The sequence below is a fragment of the Phaseolus vulgaris genome, unplaced genomic scaffold, assembly GCF_000499845.2.
Source record: "Phaseolus vulgaris cultivar G19833 unplaced genomic scaffold, P. vulgaris v2.0 scaffold_15, whole genome shotgun sequence".
Taxonomy (NCBI): Eukaryota; Viridiplantae; Streptophyta; class Magnoliopsida; order Fabales; family Fabaceae; genus Phaseolus; species Phaseolus vulgaris.
The window spans coordinates 422,850-448,214 of NW_027174084.1; the positions used below are offsets into that span (position 1 = coordinate 422,850).

At 29.6% G+C, this 25,365-nt stretch overlaps 2 protein-coding genes across 2 annotated transcripts; both read left to right on the top strand.

Annotated features, from left to right (window-relative positions):
* Positions 1–810: 810 nt before the first annotated feature.
* On the top strand, positions 811–3,300 carry LOC137817090 (scarecrow-like protein 14). Its single transcript, XM_068620323.1, has 2 exons — positions 811–895; positions 1,044–3,300. The coding sequence occupies exon 2, from the start codon at positions 1,044–1,046 to the stop codon at positions 3,093–3,095; it is 2,052 nt and encodes a 683-aa protein (XP_068476424.1). The 5' UTR covers positions 811–895; the 3' UTR covers positions 3,096–3,300.
* A 9,124-nt stretch (positions 3,301–12,424) lies between these two features.
* Positions 12,425–15,245, top strand: LOC137817089 (scarecrow-like protein 14). The gene is made up of 3 exons (XM_068620322.1): positions 12,425–12,535; positions 12,627–14,864; positions 14,987–15,245. The coding sequence occupies exon 2, from the start codon at positions 12,664–12,666 to the stop codon at positions 14,818–14,820; it is 2,157 nt and encodes a 718-aa protein (XP_068476423.1). The 5' UTR covers positions 12,425–12,535; positions 12,627–12,663; the 3' UTR covers positions 14,821–14,864; positions 14,987–15,245.
* Positions 15,246–25,365: the final 10,120 nt, after the last annotated feature.

Consider the following 25,365-nt stretch of genomic DNA (forward strand, 5'->3'; position numbering starts at 1 on the left):
ATGTTTAATACACAATATTTGATTATATTTAATATTATATTTTATTTTAAATGTTTTTCAATACTGTTAATAATTTATATTGTTATTAAATGTTAAACTTAATATTTAATAATCAATATGATAAGTATGTAAAAGCATTTATGTTGATGTTTTTCAGATATTATATCACCTTGTTAGGTATTTTTTTTTATATTAGGTGGTGATATTTTGATATCTATATAAAACAGATCATAACTTAATATACTAATACTTTATTTTTTTATTTTTTTTAACTTAAAGGAAAAAGTTTTGTTGACATTGTACATAGTAAATAATACTATTCAACAACTCTTTATAATAATATTATAATATTTTTAATTAAAATTAAAATTAAAATAATTAAAATATTAATTTAATTATTTGTTAAGTATATGTATGTACTGTTTACCTTTTCATATATCTTGAATTGATGTGATTGAATTGTTGTGCATCGTCTCGTGAACCACACTCTCAAATCTTAGTAAAGAAGTGGAATGTGACGTGGCAAAGTCAGGTGCACTTGTGGTGCCTCCAAAACTACAAAATTCTTCATTTTTTTTTCTAAATATTTTTAAATTGATAAAATTATACAACTTTTAAATATTCAAAATGTATTAATATAATTTTTTAATATTTAAATAGTGATTTAATTCAATATTTAACAGATGATTTAATACAAGTTCCAATACTAAAAGAATTAGTTCCTAAAATTTGTTTATTATAAGGATTATTTAAGAGAAAAAAAAAATTAAATTTGCAGCATTGAACAGTGGTGTTATCTTCTAATTCTGCAGATTCCACAGCCACATTTAAAAGCCAGCAAACAGATTGAATCTGCCTCTCAGTGTCCTTCATTTCTTCTATTGCTTTGCTCTTGGTATGCAATTTTCTTTCATTTCCTCTCTATAGTCAATTTTACTTCATCAAAACTCCTCCTTTGGCCTTAGTTTCATATTCCACTGCACTTTTTGCCTATGATCATAATCATAATCTATATATAAAAATTTTCTCCTTGCAATCTATAGATGGATAGAAGAGTCTCCTCCACAATGAATATTGCTAATGATGAAGAAGAGTCTTGCTTTGATGAGGGTGATGTCTCTGCTGTCCTTGACTACATAAAGCAAATGCTGATGGAAGAGGACACAGAAGAAAAGTACAGTATGTTCCATGATTCCTTGGCTCTTCAATATACAGAGAGATCATTTTATGAGGTTATCACTCACCACAACCCTTCTTCCTCCTCCTCCTCTTCCGCACACCATCATGCTCACAGTTGCACCAGTTCTAGTGAGGAGAGCTCTGAGCAAAATGTCTCTGGTAGCTCCTCTGATAATAGTACTGGTAGTAGCACTGATAACAGTACTTCCATCTCTGCTGAGTCTCAGTGGAGAAGCGTTGACCACAACACCCCGGCACTGCCAAACACTTTTACCTTTCCAGATAACTTTGTTTTCCCCTCAAATTCGACCTCCACCACTCAATCTTCCATGAATACTGTATTTGGATTCTTAGATAATTCCCTTCTTGATTCTGCTTTTCAAGAGCATTTCAAGAGGGGTCTAGAGCAAGGTACCAGGTTCCTTCCTAAACATACTCCATTCATTGTTGACACGGACAGCACGGCCTTTTCCCCTTCTTTCACAATGGTTCCAAGTGTTGTAGTTAAGACAGAACCAGAAGAAAGTGTTGAAGGGGACCATTTTCTGTCTGTGTCAAGAAGGAGAAATCGGGATGAGGAAGAGTATGAAGCAGATGGGAGAATCACGAAGACTTCAGCAGCATACGTGGATGAGAGTGAGCTATCTGAGTTGCTTGATAAAGTGGTGCTAGGCACTGGATTAGGAAAAGGGGTTCCTCCAGACACAGCCCTTTACCAAAACGATGAAACATTATTAACAAACATGTTTGGTAGGGAGGTGAGGAAAAGTGGCGAGGAAGTTGTGGATCTGAGGACACTATTGATACATTGTGCACAAGCTGTTGCTTCTGATAGTCCTTCATTTGCAAAGCAACTAGTAAAGCAGATTAAGCAGCATTCTTCTCCAACAGGGGATACTGCTCAAAGGCTTGCACATTACTTTGGAAATGCCCTTGAAGCATGCTTGGATGGAACCGGTTTCCACGTTTATAGTGTTGCATCCTCCAAAAGAATCTCTGCCAAAGACATGATAAAAGCTTACCATGTATATGCTTCAGTGTGCCCGTTTGAAATGATTGCAATCATGTTTGCCAACAAATCAATTTATAGTCTTGCTGAGAATGCAAAAACAATTCATATCATAGACTTTGGTATCCGCTATGGCTTCAAATGGCCTTCACTTATCAGCGAGATTTCAAGACGTCCAGGTGGACCACCCAAGCTACGCTTCACGGGGATAGATCAGCCACAGCCAGGTTTCAGGCCAGAGGAGAGGGTGCTGGAGACGGGGCGTAGACTTGAAAATTATTGCAAGCGTTTCAATGTTCCCTTTGAGTTCAATGCTATTGCAAGAAAATGGGACACTATCAGAATTGAGGACCTCAAGATAGAGAAAAACGAATTTGTAGCTGTGAACTGCATGTTTCAGTTGGAGCGTCTACTTGACGAGTCTGTGGTGTTGGACAATCCAAGGGATGGTGTTTTGAGGTTGATTAAGAAGGCAAATCCTGACATATTTGTGCACAGCATTGTGAACGGCTCCCATGATGTTCCATTCTTTGTGTCACGGTTCAGAGAGGCTCTCTTTCACTACTCTGCAGTGTTTGATATGCTAGACAGCAACCTTGATCGTGAAGATCCCAGCAGGTTGATGTTTGAGAAGGAGTTGTTTGGACAGGAGATCATGAACATCATAGCTTGTGAAGGTTGTGAGAGGGTGGAGAGGCCACAAACATACAAGCAATGGCAGCTTCATAACATGAGAATTGGATTTCGGTTGCTTCCTTTGAATCAAAAAGTCATTGACAAATTAAAGAAAAGGTGGAGAGATGATGCATACAACACGAATTTCATGCTTGAGGTGGATGGTGATTGGGTGCTACAAGGTTGGAAGGGTCGAATTCTACATGCTTCTTCTTGTTGGATTCCTGCATAGTGTACTCCTTGCACAACTACAAAATATACTCTTACACATAACTATTACTTTCTTTGCATTTCACTACCTAATTTCTTGTTTCATATGAAGAAAAACAAGATTATAAACCTTCTGCCAATATGTAGTTTGTTTACTACTTCCATATATTGATAAATTTTCAATATTATTTTATTTATTAAGTCATGATATATAACCAGTTTACTATCTCTTTTCTTTTCAATATGTTGGCAAATATTTACACTACAACATCGTCTATCCAACCATGTATGTTATAAAGCAAGCATTTATTGTGCAGAACCAAAAGACTAGGATAAGTGTGAAGAACCAAGTGTTTTGCATCGAGTTATAGAAAAATCATGATCAAAATGGTCTCAAAAACACTACAAGTTGTCTGTCCAAAATGGTTTCTGAAATTACTAAGAAATATGTGCCATAACTAAATCATTACTAGTTGTGCATGGAGTTATAGAAAAACCATATAACAAAAAGTTCTCATAAGACACTATAAGATGTTCGTTGAGCTTTAGAAAAAAAACATAAACAAATTTTTCTCAGAAAACACTATAAGATATGCGTTGAGTTTTGGAGAGAAAAAAAACATAAACAAAATGGTTGTTTGAAGAAGTAAACCATTGCATATGTATGATTTTATTTTCTCTTGAGGTCTTGAAGGTTGAACTGGTCATTGGTCAAAAGTGTTCTACCTGCAATAGAATATACAAAGAAGTCACCCTTTAAATATTACTTTTGAAATGATTACTCATAAATAACAACATATATTAGGTTGTCACTAGATGAGCTCAAATAAAAAAGTTATATTATAAAAACACTTCAAAATCACAAAAATAACGGATTATGAGCTAAGTTACTTTAAACTTGAGTGCTACGCAAAGTCATTGATCCCGCCGACAACTCGAACGTGGAGAAATCGCTTTGTAGCACTCTCTGTCCCGTCTATGCGACTGTGTTCTCTGCAAAATCACCCTCAGAACCTTCTCTTGGATCTCCAAACGCGACCTGCAAAACACACAGACGGCGCCTCTAGCGGCCGTTTGCACTCCGACGATCAAGTTAGATCACAGAACCACCAAATGGGAAAACTAGTAGTGTGTGTGAAAAACTCTTGCTCTCTCCGTTCTCCTTCCTCCCCTGAATCTCCCCCTGATCCTCTCTTATGCCTCCCTCTGTATCTGGGCCTAACAGAATTTTGTTATGCTCCTCTGGCATGTGTCAGAACCCTGTTATGCCTTTCTGAGACAACGTACCTCCAGAATCAGTAGAGCGTGGGTGTCTGTGCGTGTCCGCGCGTCTCTGCGCTTGACTGCGCTTGTCTGTACCTTTGGCGGTACGGAGTGCACCTTTATCTGGACCGCGCCCTTCTCAGATGGTGACACGTGGAGGCATGCGACTCACATCTGACCCTACACGTGTCACTACTTGAAGGGCTCTAGCGCTTCTCTTTGTGCGCTAAGTTATTCCCTTGCGGAGTAACTTAGCATATTTCTTCCAACTGGGTAAATCGCATATTCTCAGGAGAACGCCAGGTGTGGCTGGTCTAGGCACACTCACCAAGCGTGGCTCTCTGCGTAGACGGCTTACCCTTCACACACGTAATGGGTTGAGGGAATCACCAATCACTGATCGGTTTACTAGCTCCCTCGGGCCACTCTCGTGCGCGATTCCCTGATATGTGCTTATGCGAGGTCCGTAACGCTCTCGCTGGGAACCTCAGTCCCAGTTTAACTGCGTGTAACACGAGACCCCGATGACCATGCACCCGATGACTGATCAGTGCTCTATTGCTTCTCGCGTTCTGGCCCCAGGCGTTCATCTGGGAACTGGTCTGTTGGTGGCCACTTGGTTACTGACCACCGATCACCGTTCTGGGTGATCTGTCCCCTGACTTCTCTGCCGCCTGATCTGTCGGTGGTCACTTGGTTAGTGACAACCGATCACGTTCACCCTGATCTATCTGTCACCTGGTCCACGTGTCACCCTGCGAGTGATCCACATGGTTATCTTTTGCTGACGTCATCGACTACCGATGACCGACCGGATCAGTCATATTTCAACTTGTAACATGTTAAGTCTTTTTAAAAACCTGAACTTCTTATTGAGTCATATCTCCATAAGTTTTATAGCTTAATAAAATTCTTTCTTCTTCATAAGTAAGGGACTTAAGAGGAATTATCTATCTACTTAATTAATGATAAATTCTAAATTTGATAAAGTTATACATCTATCTTATATTCTAATAAGAGGAATCATCTATCTACTTAATTAATGATAAATTCTAAATTTGATAGTTATACATCTATCTTATATTCTAATATCTTGAAAATTAATTATTTTCAAGAATATAAGTTAGCAATCTTATAAAAAAAAAATAACAAGTTAATATGTATTAATCATAACAAAACCACCAAAATACAAAATACAATTATTATGTAATTGTGTATATAATTTAACGTATAAATAAGACTCTAATTTATAAATTGTCATTTCTACCATAATAAAAAAAACACTTTGTAATCCATACCTATATATAAAGGGGATTTCCATTTTAAAAGTTTTCTATTGTACACAAATTTGTTCTTATTTTATCCTTATATTAATAATTTATTATTTTATTTTGGTTATTTCGTCATTTTATAATTACTTAAATTTAAAACTAAGAAAAATGAGTTAATATTAAATTTAAAAGAAATTTTTTGAGAGACGTGCACTTAATAGGTGAAGTGTGAGAAGAAGAGACGAAAACGGATCAAAGAACAAAAAGAAACATCAAAAAGGAAATGTAAACCACAAAAGCTTGTTTTTTTTTATTCTAGCCAATCTAAAGGTATTTCTATTATCGTTTATTTTTGTCTGATCAATCAATACAGGTTGTATAGATTCTGATTGTTCAAGTTTTAATGCTCCTCATTTTTTTTCTTTTACTCTACTTTTTATTTTTGTACAGCAAGTTGAGGCAAAAAAAAGGATAAAGATAGAGAAGCATAATATTCCAAATCGTTACTTAAATACAGAACATTCATATTTTTTTGCACAGGTAGTCGATGGGGAGGATAAATGGTTCTGAATACAAAATTCTTACGGAGAAGAGAAAATAGATTAGAAAATAGATATTTTCTTAGGGTTTCTTAGTGGAGTTTCCCATCTTATTTTTATTTTCATTATTATATTCCTCTTTTTTAGTTTTATATTAGTAACAAATCAAAAGGACATTGTTGCGGAGAAGATGAAATGGATTAGAAAATAAATATTTTCTTAGGGTTTGTTACTAGAGTTTCTCATCTTATTATTCTCTTATTTTCATTATTATATTCATCTTTTTTAATTTTATATTAGTAACAAATCTAAATGATATTCTTAAGAGAAGAAGAAAGAAATTAGAAAATAAATATTTTCTTAGATTTTGTTACTAGAATTTCTCATCTTATTTTTTTCTTATTATATTCCTCTTTTTTAGTTTTATATTAGTAAAAATCAAAATTAATGATTTACAAGTATTGAGATTGAAATAAATAACATAATTGTTTTAATATAATTATGTTCATTGTATTATAAATTTAAATTTATTTAATATATTTTTACTGTAACAATAATATATATATAATAAAAATAAAAAATATAAATCCACAAATGCAAAGAAAACACGGATTGTCATGTTTAACTAAAAAAAACATATACACCACATTCAATACTAGAAACTTGTAGACAACTAACTCAGTGTATTAAATTCAATGAGCAATGATATATTGACACCCTGCTCCACTATACAACTTCTAATTAATGATATAAAAAGGGGTATTTTTGTCATTTTATAAAAAAAAATTTGAAATTTTTAGAAAAAAAAAAGAGAATTATATCCTAAAACAAGATTATGAATGTATCATTTTTCAAATTCAATAAAGCATTTGACGATACTACTAGTTATAGTTAATGACCACATAAACATAACATAACTTCACAAAATAAAAATAAAAAATTAGTATCAATGTAAAGAAAGAATTTATGAAAAAAGAGAGTAAAATTCATAAATTTATTAGACACTGAAAATTTATTTAATATATATATATTAGATTTAAATTTAATATGATAATATTATGAGGAATTTAAATTTGAAGTGAATGTGTTAATATTAGGAATAGTAATAAAAATAATATATTAGGAAAATATTTTTTATTTGAATTAAACCAAACAAGATCTAAATAAAAGAAAGAAAGAAATTGAGTGGGATTTATAAAACTCGCATGAATATTCAGTAATAAACTATAGCGATAGCTTTTAGTTTGATAAATATTTTAAATAAGATTTGTAAGAAAATAAAAAATAATCATAAATAATGATATAGCATAGAGTTATATTAGTTACAGTAAGATATAAAAACAGTGAAGAGGAATTTACTATTGGATTGGTTATGATATGACACCTGTCTCTTTTTATGAGAAAGAAAACCTGAGAAAAGGGCCCAACACCCTAAGCAACAAACCCCTAGACAGAAAATTGCTAATTATAGTTGGGTCCATATTTTTTATACAATTATATTATAATTCTTAATATTATAATTCTTAATATTATTTAATTTTAAAATTATTTTTTATTATATATTTATTTTAAAATTCATCATATAAAAAATTATATACAATTTAAAAAAAATTTAAACTATCATTTTCCATTATAGTTGGATCTCAAACCAAACAAACAAAAGTTGAGAAGCCAATTATTGCAGTCTCTTGGATCAATGGGACCTCATAACAACATTACTATTGATATTACAGTTGGAAACATTATTTGAGAGTCTCACATGAGATTCAGTATTTATTTATGAGATCAATTTGGCAAATGAGAATTCAGCTGCAAACTCCATTCTCCCAATAAATAGGAGAGATAAGGCACTAATTGCCCATTACTATTCTTCCTACCATTCATTCACTTTCAACATATGTTCCTCAACCACACCTCACATGCCTCATGCCACATCTACCTTTTCTACACCATCAATCCAACATCTTTAGACTAGACTACTCATTAATTTTCAACATTCAAATTCACATGATATTAAATTATGTTTGGATTCACAAGTGAACGTGTAATGATTTAGGAGGATGAATATACGACGATGAGTGAAAAAGTACGAAGAAAGTGAGTATGTTTGGATTGAGATATATTAGAGTGGATTAAAGAAGAATGTTTATTGAAGTTTTAGAATCATTTAATGGTTGTGAGTGTATTTTATTTAATTTAAAAATGTAAAGTGTAAGATTACAAATTTACCTTTGTCTTTATAAAAATTAAAATAATTAAATATTATGGATTTTTGTCTCAATTTAGATGAATTAAAATTATTAATAGTATAATCTAATATAGTTGAATAATTAATTTCAAAAAATAAAATGAGTTATTTGACGAAAAATAATTTACATGTAAAATTTTAAATATATATAAAATTTGTAAATTTTTATATAAAAATAAATAATTTTAATATTCATAAATGTAAAAATTATGTTTTATTAAATGTAAATAATATTATTATATTCATAATAATACTTATTATTAAATAATTTGTTTATTATAAATAATTATATATTTTTGTATTTGAATTTTATTTTATTTTATTAAAATATTTGTGTTAGTTAAATTTATTTAATAACTAATATTTATAATGAAGTCTATTTTTAATTAATGAAAAATATAAAAGAAAAACCTGAAATTCTAAAATAAAAAAGGTAAATTTGGAAGAAGAAAAACAAATGTTAAATTTTCCTTTAATTCTCTTCATTTTAAGAGGAGAAAAGATTTATTGTTCACACTTATATTCACTCTTTCTTTTCTCCACAAAAACATGAATCCAAATAAGGGATATATCTCTACATCTTTATTTGTGAAGAGTTTTTTTTATCAGCAAGAAAGAATTAATAAATAGAATTACGGGTGGTCAAACCCTTATACAAATCATGAAAATAAAACACATTTTCCCTTTCAACCCACCCCACCCTAGAAAGGAAATTCAACACCTAACAAAAGAAACAAAGAACTAAAAGAAACCAACGTACTAAACCAACTTGAGACTACATAAACCAACAGGTTCAACACTCCACACAAATAAAACAAGGATTACCAAAGCATAAAATCCAACCCAACTTCACCGACAGACAACACACCACCCAACCCAAACCGTCCAACAAAAGATAAAGTTATGCCTACCTAAAACAGAAACAGACAAGATAAGGGAGCAAGACACCAGTCAGAGAAAGAGAAGCAAGCAAAGAAAACTTTAGAAGTAACTCAAGACCAAGTCTTCAATTGAGTCAGAGAGAAGATTTCAGAATGATCCACCACACCGCCATTGAAGATGACCTTATTCCTATGACACCAAATCTCTCTAACCACCAAGATCCACACACTCCTCATAACAAAGTTGATAGACTCAAGTGCATTACAAAAAGAAAACTGAATGAAATGTGCAAAGGGATCAATGGGACGAGAAGCACTGAATTCACACTAACCATGCTATTCTATAGTCGAAAAACAAATTATTAGTAGACTCCTCTTTTAATCCACACAAACAACAAATAATACTTTCGAGCACCACCCCACATCGTGCCAAATTAACTTTAGTAGCAATCTTGTTTTCCAACACTCTCCAAGCCATAACCTGGGTTGCAGGCAAAGCCTTAATGTTCCAAACAAATATTGTAAAAACTCCAAAGCGCACCATCACTTTCTCCCCGAAACACACTGTAAGCAAAATTAACCGAAAACTCAATAGATTTACCACTTTTTCAAGACCACTTATCACCAAAATCCGAGACAAGACTTATCCCTTGAATCTGCACAAAAAGTTGTCAAACCTGAGTCTTCTCCCACTCAAACAAACTTAAAAAACAAACAAAATTTATTGATGCATCCGCCTGCGAGTTATGAAGAACAGATTTAAATGGATCAACAAACAAAATACAATTCAATCTGCATTATCACCATTTTTACCTACCATCAATGAATGTCACGGGTGGGTACTTACATGGTTGAGTATCATAAATTAAATTTTATATTTTATAAAATTAAATTAGATCTAAAATCTATTTTTATAAAATAAGATTTCCACATAATATAAACTAAACTGAATTTTTTTTGTAGATGGATTCCCAACAAAACTCTGAAAAAATTCTAACATTATAACATAAAAATTTACATGTCTGATCTTAAATAAAGACTTGCTTTCTTATCAAGGTTTATCGATTATTTTCTGAGGGTTAAGAAAGTTTGAAACCTTGACGACCAAGTAAAATTGAACAATTCAGTGACTCCTTGATGATGCCATCTAATAAAACAACAGTAACTCGATTAACTGTTCATGCTACACATGCTTAATTGGAATTAACAAGAGTTTAATAGCGAAGTTGACTAGGAGAATTTCAACATTTATCTTATATTTGTCACTCTTTATCTTAGGTACGTCTCTTTTTGCTGTTTCAACTTCTAAAACAGCTAATTATATTGAGATATCACTTTCGTTTTCCTAATTAAAAATATTACAGTCATTGAGGACCAAAATAACTCAACTCAACACATGGATTGGCTGAGATTATATTTGTTTTCCTGTTTTGATGATTTTGTGATTGGAGATAGGGTTAGGAACTTCAGATTCCTTTCAGACATTGACAATGACATATACATAAGACACGTTTGTTATTAGGTGTGATAATACCTCATTAGCTACATAATAGCCACCTTCCATTAACACAACACAATCATTAATGGAAGACTCAATAATCATACCATTAACAGCATCAAGCAAGATGGGGGCAAACAACACCTTCCTTCATTTTATTAACAACTACCTTTTTTTTTAATGTTTAAGTATAGGACAATGAAAAATACTTTGCTTTCAAAAGAAAAGGTGTAATGCTATTATTTTATTCATATAATAATCTTATATTACATAACTTAAGAATCGAGATAACAACAATTTAAATACACATTCATCTATTAATATATTAATAGGTCTTTTAAAAATAAAAACATGATGGAGTTCTGAGTTTTAAAAGAAATAATACTTAAAATACAATGATTGATCGGGTGGTATTATCTCTATAAATTTGAAACAATTATAATGTTATTTTTTTTTAAATGAATCTCAATTTTTTATTGTTAACACTCATAAGTATTGTTATATTTATTAACTATTTAATTTCTTTCAAAAAATAAAATATTAGTTACTAAAACAAGTAAATAATACACTTTGAAAATGATTCATTTAAAATCTCTTTTATTCTCAATATATATTCTTCTAACACCAAATTAATATTTATTATGAGAGTACGTATACACTCTTTAAAACGCACTCTTACCCGAGATTTCAATGTTAGGATTTTTTTTATTATTATTAAAACCGTACATATTGAGATTAAAACATTACACGTTTAAGTATAAAACGGCGCAGAAGATCAATTTGAACCTAGGACACTCTCACCCTCCTCTTAAATAGTGTGTTCGTGTCGGACACATGTATTGAACACCGACACTCATAGAATATGTATCGGTAAAGTGTTTAATTCAAAAAATATTTATTGAATTTTTAATAATTCTAGCTTTATTCTAACACAATTTTTTTAAAAAAATATATTAATTTTTTACCAACTCAAATTTATTATATAAATATTTAGTATGGTTATAATCTTTTTGAATCAACCATGAAAAACATATTTCTGTTAAAAAAATTAAAACATATTTATGTACATAAATTTTTATTATTAATTTATATAATTTATAATTATATAATATATAGATTCGTGTAGTATATACAAATTTGTACCATTAAATTTATAGATAACATGTTACTAAATACATATTGTTAATTAGAAATCACTTTTCCGACATTTTTTTAATTTCAAATTAATTGAAAATATCAAAGGAAAAGACAAAATAGAAAACACTAAAATTTTTCGGTGGTTGAAATATCAACGGATTTAATTTGTCCTATATTTTTGTGCAGAATGAGAATTTAAATTATAAACTACTCACAGTGAAAATATTTTTAATTATAAACTATCATATACCATGAAATTATTAAATATCATTCATCGTCCCACACTAACATAAAAGGCATAATTAAGATATTAACGACTAATCAATGTACTAATTTTTGGAATTGTTGAAATAAAGACATGCATTTTTATATTTGCTTACATAATTGTCTTTTCAACGTATAATATTTTGGTTTAAGAGTTGAATAATGGGAATTTAGGTCTGAAATTAAAATTGATTATTTTTTTATTATTTATAGTTGAGAGTATATAAACACCACTTCACCGAAAACTGCTGAGTTTGTTTTCTTATGCCAGCTTCCATCTCCTTTTTCTCTTCTCCCAGTTTCTCCCCAAGAGTTGCAACGTTCATAATTCATGCTCTGTCACAATCTCTCTCTTTCAGGGGTTTGTGTTTTTTATTCTCTTATGTTATAGTATTTTTCATGCGCATAATTCATGTTATAGTTTTTGTTTGCTCCGTTTAAAATTCCGGCAGCTTCTTCTGCGTTTCTGTTATCCTTTAAGAAGCTTCTATGGATCCAAACACCGTCATGAGCGGCTACGACTTTGATGAGTGGGATCTCAATGGACACTACACCGACCTCGTCACTGATCCTTTTTCCTTTCAGTCCGATGTGGGCCCACCTGGGTTTTTTCCGAACACAATCCTAGACTCCGACCCGCTTGTTTCATCCTCCTCCGCCTCCGCCGCTGTGGCGGCTACGGTTGAGGAAGACACTGACTTTTCAGAAACCTTCAAGTTCATAAGTCAAATTCTCATGGAAGAGAACTTTGAACAGAAACCGTGCATGTGCTATGACCCTTTGACTCTGCAACACACCGAGAAATCCTTCTATGATGCTTTGGAATTGGAACCGCCACTGCCTCTTTCCCCGAATCAGCACCCGCTTGAGAGCCCCGATGGTAATTCTTCCAATTCCACTACTGATTCAGCCAATTCTCACGACTTTAAGCCTTCTTCGCCCAATACACCTGTTTCTGGCGGTGGCGATGCTTTGCATTCCTCTACCCACGCGCCCTCTTTCTTTGTTCCTCCGTCTGCTTTGACTAAAATCAACGAGGGAACCCTGGATTTGGATTCTTCTGTGAGCAAGCTCTTGGCTGAAAATATTTTCAGCGATGCAGAATCTATGTTGCAGTTTAGGAGAGGGTTGGAGGAGGCTAGTAAGTTTCTTCCTCAGAGAGCTCAGCTTTTCACTGGGTTCGAGAGCACCACGGTTTCTGCGGAACCAAAGGTAGGAGGGGACTTAACTGTGAAGCGGGAGAATTTAATTGGGGAGAAGAGTAGAAAGAATCACGCGCGCCAAGATGAAGAAGAAGGAAGAAGCAACAAACACTCCGAGGTTTGTGTTGATGAGGAGAATGAAATATCTGAAATATTTGATAAGGTGTTGCTTAGTGTTGAAAATGTTCCACTGTGTGTTGAGAAGAATGTATCTGTGGCAGTGGGAGATAGTAACGCAAAGCTGAGAGATCAACCGGTTGATGGAGGGAAGGTTCGTTCCAAGAGGCAAGGGAAGAAGAAGGAAACAGTGGATTTGAGGACCCTTTTGGTTCTGTGTGCGCAAGCTGTGTCTGCCAGTAACAACAGGACTGCTAATGAACTATTGAAGCAGATTAGGCAGCATTCTTCTGCCTTGGGTGATGCCTCACAAAGGTTGGCTCATTATGTGGCCAATGCTTTGGAGGCTCGCTTGGTTGGTGCTGGAACTGGCACACAGATATTTTATATGAGCCACAAGAAATTCACTACTACTGATTACCTGAAAGCTTACCAAGTTTTCATATCTGCCTGCCCTTTCAAGAAATTTGCACATTTCTTTGCAAATAAAATGATTATTAAAACAGCAGAAAAGGCAGAAACTCTTCATATTATTGACTTTGGTATCTTGTATGGTTTTCAGTGGCCAATTCTTATCAAGTTTTTATCAAGTAGAGTTGGAGGGCCTCCCAAGCTGCGCATCACAGGAATAGAGTATCCCCAACCCGGCTTTCGCCCATCTGACAGAATCGAGGAGACTGGTCGTCGTCTAGCTAAGTATTGCAAGCGATTCAATGTTCCCTTTGAGTACAAGGCGATACCATCTAGAAACTGGGAAACCATTCAAATTGAAGACCTTAAGATTGAGAGCAACGAGGTGCTTGCTGTGAACTGTCTGGTGAGGTTTAAGAATTTGCTTGATGAATCAATTGAAGTGAGCAGTCCCAAAAATGCTGTTCTGAATTTAATCAGGAAGATGAATCCGCATATTTTTGTTGACGCCGTGGTAAATGGATCTTATAATGCCCCTTTCTTTGTCACGCGCTTCAAGGAGGCACTGTTCCATTATTCTTCAATTTATGATATGTTTGATACTCTCATATCCCGTGAAAATGAATGGAGGTTGATGCTTGAGAGAGAATTTTTTGGTCGGGAGATCATGAATGTTGTAGCATGTGAAGCTCTTGAGAGGGTTGAGAGGCCAGAGACATACAAACAATGGCAGGTTAGGAATACTAGAGCTGGTTTTAGGCAGCTCCCACTGGACAAGGAGTTAATGGCCAAATTTAGAGGCAAGTTAAGGGAATGGTACCACAAGGATTTTGTCTTTGATGAAGACGGCGGCTGGATGCTTCAAGGTTGGAAGGGTCGCATTTTGTATGCTTCAAGTTGTTGGGTGCCAGCATAAAATATGTCACCCAACTCTTGTTTCAGAACTCATACTGGATACAGGTACGATTCTAAGATCACTCGCAGATCTCTAATCTTTTCACTTTCATCATAATCCGAGCTATGCCTAGCATATATGATGTAACAATGAAAAGCTAATGGTGTTCTTTTTTTTATGATTTCAGGCCACCTTCAGCTGTTCTGAAATTTGATGAATAATATTCTTCACAGGTTTGCACCCAGTGACCCTGTATAATATTGGCAGAATTTCCTCCCAGATTAGCATAAGATCCTACAAGGATTAGGACAAGAACATTAGTTGTAAAAATGTTCTTTATGATGTTTTTCTTTTCTGTTCTTTCTCTGACCATCACGATATCTTGTACCGTGAGATAAACTAGCGACTGATTTGATTGTTTATTAATGGATGACTGTTTCATTTAATTCTCCAGTTACAATTTTTGCTTCTTGTTTTCCATTGAAGTTTGATTTTAATTCAGCATTTAAGAAGCTCTCTCAGTTTACACTCAACGTGTCCTATGAAAAACTGGTTTGCACTTTGCTCCATTGGAAGGGAATTTCTTATCTAATATAGTTTTACTTGAACAAATGCTGACTTATTTCAACTTCTCAAAACGCTTAAATTTGCAGTAATTAAAACACAGTTGGGACATCCTTAGAGAAAGTTCAATTCAATACCAACTTTTATTGAAAGCTGCTGTAACTTTCTTTGAATGCCTTTCGGTTGACTAATCTCAAATATTTTTCAACTGAGAGAAACTATATTGTTGAGTATAGGTAGACCTATGAAGCTTGTCCCACTGTAAATGCTTATTTCCTTTCGAAAGAAAAATTTCTATAGTTTCTATTTATGAAGCTTTTTACCCATTAATTCCGAGCTATTCTAGAAACCACTCTGTTTGTAGACATTGTACACCACGCGTTATTTGTTCTATTTTTGGTCACCAAATAACGTGGGAACTGGAGGTGCAGGAAAAAGAGAGAGAAGCTTCTACATTTAACGCAGAAACGACATGATTTTGCGATTTTGAAAACAATTTCAATTTGGAAAGTTTGAGCAAGCGACAGTTGTTGCTTCCCATTACAAGGAATTTATAATGGCTGGGGTATTTATTGTTTTTATTCATAACATTTTTTTTCTCATGTGTTTGTCTGTTTGTTTTTAATGTATGATGCATTGTCTTATTTAAAGAAAATGTTTTGTGCACAATAAAGAAGTTATTCCCATTAATTTAAGGTATATTTTTAATGGGTATGGTACGAATACTCAATAAATCTTGATTACTCAAAATATATCACTGATTTTTTTAATTAAGATTCAAATGTTTGATTAATTAAATAGGTAGTTAGGTTGACATTAGGGTCACAAACAAACTCATTCAAATAAAAAGTTAACTTGTAGTAATATAAATAACTTTAAAACATTTTAGCAGACACTCCTTAACAGTCAAAGACATTTTGACTTTAAAAGAATGTCATCTCATCCTTTGTAAAAATATTGAGCACCCACCCTGAAGTTGAGTAAAATTTTCAAGAAAGACCAGTGATATGAAAAAAAACATAACGAAGAACAAGTGACAACAACTAAAAGAAACACTAAAGAACCATGTCTAGGAAACAACCTTGTTGTTTGAGCCCTTAAAAGGAAGCGTGTTGAGCCCTAGGGTCATTTGGCGATAGTATATGTAAGAAAACTTAGATGAGTTAAAGTGCAAAATCGTCAAGTTTATGTTAATGGAGGAACTAAAGGACTTCTGAAACCAAGTCCAAGGATGTTGTAAAAGAAAGTAGCTAATCAAAGTTACTTTTGAAAACCTTCCTCATGTTGATTTAAGGCATTTATTTGATCTTCCAACATTTTGGCTTCTAACTTCTCTCTTTACTCATCCTACTCAACATCCTACTCGCCATGATAAGTAAGGGAAGTCATCTAGTTTTGCTCAAGAGATTCATTATCAAACTTAAGTCTTTTCTATGCCTCTTTAAAAAAATGTCACCTCTCTACAATCAACCAACAAGTCTGTGAAAATTGTTCACACTTCCACTCTAATTCTTTATTTTTATTATTGAGCAGGGTATTAACATCAACGACTTCTCTTAAAGAGCTACCTAAATTCAATGACTCTTTTTTTAGCTTTTTCAACTTGATCAATGTGCCTTAATTAACGAATATTGATCTCATCCCCTTACTAAGTAACTGATAAATACCATAATCCAGTAATATTTCATACAAAAAGATAGGCACTTATGGACTTTAATTGACAAAATAATTATAATTTAACCTCTAATTTAGGAATTTTAACCTTTTTACATATTTTTGAATTATAAGATGAATATGGGCGATTTATTTCCAAATTTGTGTTAATTTCATGAATCTAGGAGAAAATGGAGGTAAATGGGCTAAAGGAGAATGGACAAATTGAAGACAAGAAGAAAAGATAAAGTGGAGCATTGAAAATTCGCTCAAGGCTCGCTTAAGCAAGTTCACTCTAGTAAAGTTGAGCTTTTTCTCGTAAAACTTGCTTAAGCGAGATATCACTTAACCCAAGTCCAATTAGGTTAAATAGAAAGTGTGATGCATAATCCTAGGCAACATTGGAAGAATAGAAAGGAAGGAAACCCTAAAGGAGTTAGTCGTCAAGGAGAAAGGCTTAGGATATTCTTTTCTTGTTGTCCATGCTTGTAATAGCCACCATGAGTGACTAACCCTTTTCTTTGTCTCTCTCGGTTGGGTGGATGTACCTGTAAGGTTATCTGATGATAAAGTCAAAATCAGTTGGATTAAGTTATAATTCATAAAAAAGACTCTAGTTACGTGTTAATCATGTCACCTATAATGCTCGTTATTGGACTTTATTCATTTTATTGGGTTTTTACTTTTTATACCTTACAATTACTAAATATATTTTTTAATGTTTTGAGCTTATTCATTAGACTTGATACAATATTAAAATTGTTTTATTTTATTTTTTTTAATTTTACTATCTTTAATATGATAACGGTCTTTCGAACTCTCTATCTTTCATCCTCTCGACCTTTTGACCATGTATTTTTCTAACCAATACATATTTATATTACACATTTATGATTTCTTTTACTCCTTAACTAATTTTAGCAAAGAGTATATTTGGAGAAATCCTTCATTGGTCAAAGACAAATACACCTTAAAAGAAAATGAGGAAAAGGCATTTCAACCTAAGAAACAAGATACTCTAAGATCTTCTAGAGGTTGTATTGATTATGTATATGCTAAAAAATTATGATAAATTTATTTATAATTATTATTTTAAAAATTAGATCTAACATCATTTTTCATTGATAATATAGAATCTTTATATTTATAGTATACAAAAATATACTCATAAAAAATATAAACTAAAAATAAGTATACATAACAAAACTAATATTTGGCATATGGTGCTTAATTAAGACTATCAAAAGCATGGGTAGGTGAATGTGATTTGGTACCCGTGTATTCATAGTTTCCTACATGTGCAATTTGTTCTTTTTCTCTTGTATTCTCTACTTTATACATATTCTTATTATAAAAAATTTAAAAAAATGTTGATTTTTTTACCAATACTTCAATTATTTATGACCTATTCGATCTCCTGAATCAGCAGACAACACAGTACTAGTTCCATCAAAACGGTTTATTTTTCATGTAAAATATAAACAATTAATGTTTTTAAGCTAATTAGTTTTTTTTCATTCTTTATTTAATTGATTCTTAATTTTAATATTTCATAATTTAAAAATAAAATAATAAAACAATTATTACGAAATAGACTTTAAGCCTAACCCAACCCCCCATAAAACCGGCTGATGAAGTTGAGGTTTGCACCCACTTATATACAATGAATTGTCCTCATCTCTAGTCAATGTGAGATCTCCAACACACCCCTCACGCCGAGAGTGTGACAGCAGCTCGTGTGTTGGAGATCCCACATCGACTAAAAATTATGACAATTCATTGTATATAAGTGGGTGCCAACCTCACCCCATTGAGTTGAGTTAAGTTTAAAGTTCACTTTATAATAACAATCTTTCATCTAATTAGCTCTAAAGTTATTAAAAACAAATGTCAATAATTTTAATTTTAATTTTAATTTAATTTAGGTAGAACATAATCTATAATTATCATCTGTAAATCAATATTTCCATAGGATTACCAAAGCTCATTAAAATAAATATTAATAAGTTGTAATAGTATTTTATAAAAAAAAATTTAAATTTAATTCAATTTAACAGATTGAGAAAATTTGCATCTCATCTCATTTATACATTATAAGTTAGTCATACATGTGATATTTCCATTTTAAAATATGAACAACTGATTTGTTATTAATGATTAAAATTTTCTACATCAACTAATACAGAATAATGTACAGGAGTTAAGTTGCAGAGATTTTTTTCCAAATTCCTAGGATATGATTCTTAATATGCAAACATGTTTTTGCTTTGCTTTTTGTTGGTCATTGTTCATTGGGTGTTACTTTCTGGCGTCCCATAATTGTTAAGATTGATATTTTGTTTCCACTTTCTTAGTGCTGGACGACACATTCTGATCTCATGCGATGCATGCATGTGAAACTTTTGAAAATCCTATGAAATTTGAATTACGATTTTATATAACATATTCAACCAAAAATTAATATAATTTGTTGTTTTGTATTTAAATTAACAATAATAAGGATTTTCAATATGGGTGAATTAAAGATGAAAAATAACTTCAAAAACTTATTGAAAGTAATAATTTTTAATAAAATAACTAGATCCTAAGAAGCATATTTATATATTCAGTCTTATAGAGAAATTTTAATTGTTGATAGAGAGTCTATTTGAAAAAAAAAACTAGTTTTTAACTCATAAAATAGTCACTAAAAAAGTTTAGAAAGAGAAATCAATTTTTAGAGACCAAAATAATTAGTTGCAATAGTAATTAAATTAGAGACCAAAATAATTAGTTGCAATAGTAATTAAATTAGAGACCATTTTAGAAATTAATTTTTATTTTATTTTTAAATTAGTTTCTATTATTGTTAAATAGTTTTTAAATTGGTATTTAATTAGCAACCAAGATTTTAACTACCAATTGTTTAGTTTCTAAATTTGGTAGCAAAAACATTGGTTGTTAATTAGATACCAATTTAAAAACTATTTAACCATAATAGAAACTAATTTAGCAATCAAATTTTTTTTTAGTTTCTAAAATGATCTCTAATTTAGTTACAATTGCAACTAATTATTTTGGTCTCTAAAAATTGGTTTTGATTGTTAACTTATAAGTTTGTCATTTATAATGTGAGTTGCTAAACTACTTCATTAACTTGAAATATTTAGTAAAATTAGTAGATAAACTAATTAATAAATATAAAATTATATAAGAAAATAATTATATTTTTTCTAAAATAATATATTATTTTGTAATTATAATTTAGATCTTTTAAATAATTATATAAGTTCTTATTAAAATTTAATGTTTCAAGTTCTTTTTTACAATTTTTATTACTTATAATGTTTATAATCATCATGTAATAAAACATTGATTACTTCAATTTGTAATGTTAGATTTTTTTTAATTTAGATTATGTAAAAAAATAAAAATTTAACTCAATAAATACTAAAAGTACTGTATTAATTTTCTTTATAAAATTAAAAACACATAATAATGGGTAAAAAATTTAAAAAATCATATATTAAAATATAAAGATAATAATGAAAGAAAATTAAATAAGTTATAAAGTATAAGTTAGTTAAACAAGTTTGTAGCTTTTTATGAAATATGTTTGTGTTGGTCAAACTAGCTTATAAACTAACCAAATAAGCTAGCTAACTAGTACTGATAGTTTATTAGTCTTAAGTAAATATAATTAAGATTAAATGTATTCTTTTTTTCAAAATAATTTGAGTTTAAAATTAATTAAAATGAACGATTGTCAAAAAACTTTAATGAACAACAAACCAAAAAAAGACGTAATTATTCATTCATAAATAGAAATGGCGCAATAAAAAAAACAAAAGAGACAAATTTATAAGGAACTATTAAGATCGAGAAAAGATTGACAATTAGATTTGACTTGTACTATTAACAAGGTTTTAATTAATTTTTCTACCTTATAATTATTTTTAAAATGATATTTCTTATCAAAATAAAACATTATACTGGAAAAACCAAACATAGAATTTTAACACGTCTCATGTTAATACCATTTAAAAAATAAATACATAAACTATTTTCACCCACCATCCATAATATAACCCTTTTACTTTAAGAATAAAGGATTTTATATATTTTGTGAATTGTTAAAGTGAGTGTTGTTAGGTGCAGTCCATGTTCACATTATTTGAGTTCTTGATTGTCTCATTCCACTTTTAAGAATATAAATTATTAGTCAAGATCGACTCTGTCCAGATTCTTAGGTTATACCATTAAAAAGCAACATATTATAAAGTGGATTTCATTCATTTCTCAAAATAAATGAAGATTCGAATCATTTGTCATGAATGTAGATTTCACTCATTGCAAAAATAAAACAAAGGGTAAAGGAGAAAAATATTATAATGTAGATTTGATTCATGTCATAAATGAAGATATACAAAATCAATTTTAGAGAAAAAAAATAAGTAATTGTTATAGGGACTAAATTAAAAAAAATAAGTAGTTGTTATAGGGACTAAATTAGAGATATTTTAGGGATTAACTAAATTTTTTTGTTTTTAAATTAGTTTTTATTAATGTTAAATGGTTTATAAATTGGTATATAATTAGCAACCAATGTTTTTTGCTACCAAATTTAGAAACTAAATAATTAGTAGTTAAAATTTTGGTAGCTAATTAGATACCAATTTAGAAACTATTTAACAATAATACAAACTAATTTAGAAACCAATTTTTTTTTTAAGTTTTCAAAATGATCTCTAATTTAGTTACTATTGCAACTAATTATTTTGGTTTCTAAAAATTGGTTTTTATTTGATTGATTTTCTTGTAGTGACAACATAACCAAACATAATTAAAGTTGAGAAATCTTACTTTCATTAAATATAAAATATTTTTATAATATATAAATGAATATAAATCTCAATTCATAAGTTAGAATTTTATAAAATTAAATTAATTTAAGATTTACTTCTTAATATTATATTAGTCATTTAGATTATATTTTAATAAAAATTTAATTAATTTATTACATCATCTGTTATCACTCCATTATTAAATCATTCATAATATATAGTTTCATGTATAAGTTAATAATATCATTTAATTTATTATATATGCGCTATCGATCTATTATCAAATCATTCACAATATATATAGTTTCACACATAAGTAATATCATAAATATAATTAATATTTAACTAAATTCCAACAAAATTTTCTATAAATGGTACATGTAGTCTTTTATATAAAATATAGAAACCTATCATTTTGTTCCATCTAGCTACTACTTTAGTAATTGGACAAAATTCTATTCTAGCTCTATTTCTTTAGCTATGAAAAAATCAAAACTAATGATTAATTGTGGTTGAAAGTTTTCTGGTTCAAAAGACTATTCCTGCAATATAAAAATATGTGTACCTTTATGATGCTAAAATTATTAATTTGGGCATAGAATCAAAAGGAGAATCAAAAGAAATAGAAAGTCAATAGAGAAACTTAAAGCAGGGGGCATGTATCTGGATTTATCTTACTCTCAAATAAAACAGAAAACGACATGGTTGAAGTTTCAAAGAGAAGTCATAAGACATAAACAAGGTCTAAATCATTATCTTATCATGCATATACATAGAAAAAGATAAAGTTATCTTTGAATGTTCCCACTTTTCAATTTTTTATATGGTACTTGTCAAACAATGTTTTCTCCTTTGCCTTCTATGTTATGGACAAGTGGATTTACATCTTGGGAAGCAAGAAAACATTGTATTCGAGTGCATAACACTCAAATAAAAATAAATAAAATAAAAATAAAAACTTTCATATATACAACTTGATATTTATAAAAACTTTCATATATACAACTTGACATTTAGTTATGCTGACATCAAGTAACAACAATCATTTGTCATATAAAAGAAATACAAAAATATGAAAGAATTAGACCAAAACTCATATGTTAACAAAAACGATACATAGATAAACTATATGTATTCGTAAACTAGATGGTAGTTTATTATACTGATGAAATGATTTTCTATGAATAAATCCTAAAATAAATATTTTATTTATTTATATATTTTTATTCCGTTACTATTTTATTTCACTTTTTTTTCTTTTCTTTATAAAGAAATACCAATAAAAAAAATCTTTAGGGATAGGATGTTTTGAATGACTCGAGGTCAAGGATTCCCTTGCATTTGACCATGATACTTTTGACTACTACTTTTTTTTATTTGTTTTTTATTTATTTTTTTATTTGAACCTTATATTCATAGAATGAAGACTAACTGCACTTATCTCCCGTGTGGGTGACAGAGATTGCTACTGGCCCATCCCAACCACTTTTTTTTTATCAGTAACCAATGTTGAATATAAAAAGAATATAAAAAGAAATTGTGTGATAATTTTGTCCTTTTTATTTTTTTTATTATGTGAATTTTTAATTCTGTATTTAAAAGACATTTCTGTCAACTTTAGTTTCTTATTATATGGGGTTTGAGAGTGTTATATAGTAGGGTTAGGAAGGTTTTTAGTTATATGATTAACAATGTTATCTGTTAAACTTTTCTTTCATAATATAATACTTCAAAAAATGTGAAATGTTTTTTTTTATTTATTATTGCATTTTACTTGAACAATCAAGAATTTTGAAAACTGTATATTGTTCCTTTATTAATATGTATATATATTTAAATAATTAAAAATAATTTATTCTGCAAGATACTCATTTTGCATATTATACAGTCTACATAGTTTCTTAAACAAAAAATTGTTTATACAATATAATCTTATAACTATTTAAACAATATTTTTCAAGAGTTTACTGTGCTTCCTCTCAACTTTTAAAATACAATCCAACTTAATTATAATTTTGTAGTGAATCATTGAGTTGGATTAAGTTTTTTTAGTGCATCCCATTATAATTAGCTAGTATTTGGTTCAGGATTTTTAATTTAATAAAATTGATCCAATCATTATAAATAATAAAAATATTATTTATCTGAATATTTTAATATAAAATAATTTTATGTTTTATCTTATGATTATATATTATAAATATTAAGAAATATTAAAAATGTTTATTATTTAAATTATAATTTAATTGGGATGTGGTGAAATTTTATATTAAATTATCCCATAGATCACTCTTTGTATCTTTATTTTTCTATCCTTTTTTATTATATAGTATGTTTTTGCACTTTTTTGTCTTTCTTATTAGCTAAATATTATATTGTTAAAAAAATTCTTTGTTGTGTAAAAAAAAATCTTTGTTGGATGACTTGGGATCAAGATTTCCCACATGTGCACTTCTGACTACATCACATGTCACATGTGATCTTTCTTTTCTTTCTTTTTCTCTTAAATATACACTTCTACAAGAAAAATAACACTTAATATTTTGTGTTTGCTCATATTCTATTTACGTAATTTTTAAATTTTAATAAGAGATTATCTGTTTTTAGATGATATTATTATAATATTTCAATTTTCAAAACAAGTATATCGTATTTATTTCTTTTTACCTCTTTTAAAATATAATTTATATTTTTTATTTTCTTTTTACCTATTACTCACGATATTTTGCATTTTCTAAGTTGAAAATTATGTCGAGCAGCATTCCATTATAAAACTTAATTTGGAAAATTATTAAAAAAATAAATTTGATTATTAGACATGATTTAAGAAGTACAAATATACATGTAAAGAAAATGTATTTATTAATTTAATTATACCATTTTCTCTATCATTACTTTTTAGGATATATTTGTTATGATTATGATATTTTTCTTTTAAAATGAAGGTATTTCTTAATTATGAAAGTAATAATATAATAATATACAATATTTATTAAAAAAATATTAAATAAAAATAATTTTAGAAACAATAAATAATTAATCACTATATTAACTAAATTAGATATTATTTTAAAGACTAAAAAATTTATTAGTATTTAAATTAATTTTTATTATTAATAAAAACTAGAAATTAATTTTTAAACTGTTATCTAATTAGTTATCCATGTTTTACATAATATTTACTTTAAATTAATTATTTAGTAATTTTAAAGTAATTAATAATTAAACTTTGATAACTAAATAAATACTAATTTATGTTTTATTAACGATAGAAATTACTTTAGATAGTAAAAAAAATATCAATCACTAAATAATCAAAATTACTAATAATTTTTTTTTAAATAATATTTAATTTAATTAATATAGTAATTAATTATTTTTTTCTCAGTATTTTGTATAATAAATTATTCAATAATATATAATATTACTCAATCATTAATAGTAGTTGTTGGGATAATTCTAATAACTAATGAAAGTCACTACTACACAAATAATTAAATTTATTATAATTGTCATTATGGTTTTC

Coding starts and splice junctions, on each gene's coding strand:
- LOC137817090 (XM_068620323.1), top strand. CDS start 1,044: ATGGATAGAAGAGTCTCCTCCACAATGAATATTGCTAATGATGAAGAA.
- LOC137817089 (XM_068620322.1), top strand. CDS start 12,664: ATGGATCCAAACACCGTCATGAGCGGCTACGACTTTGATGAGTGGGAT.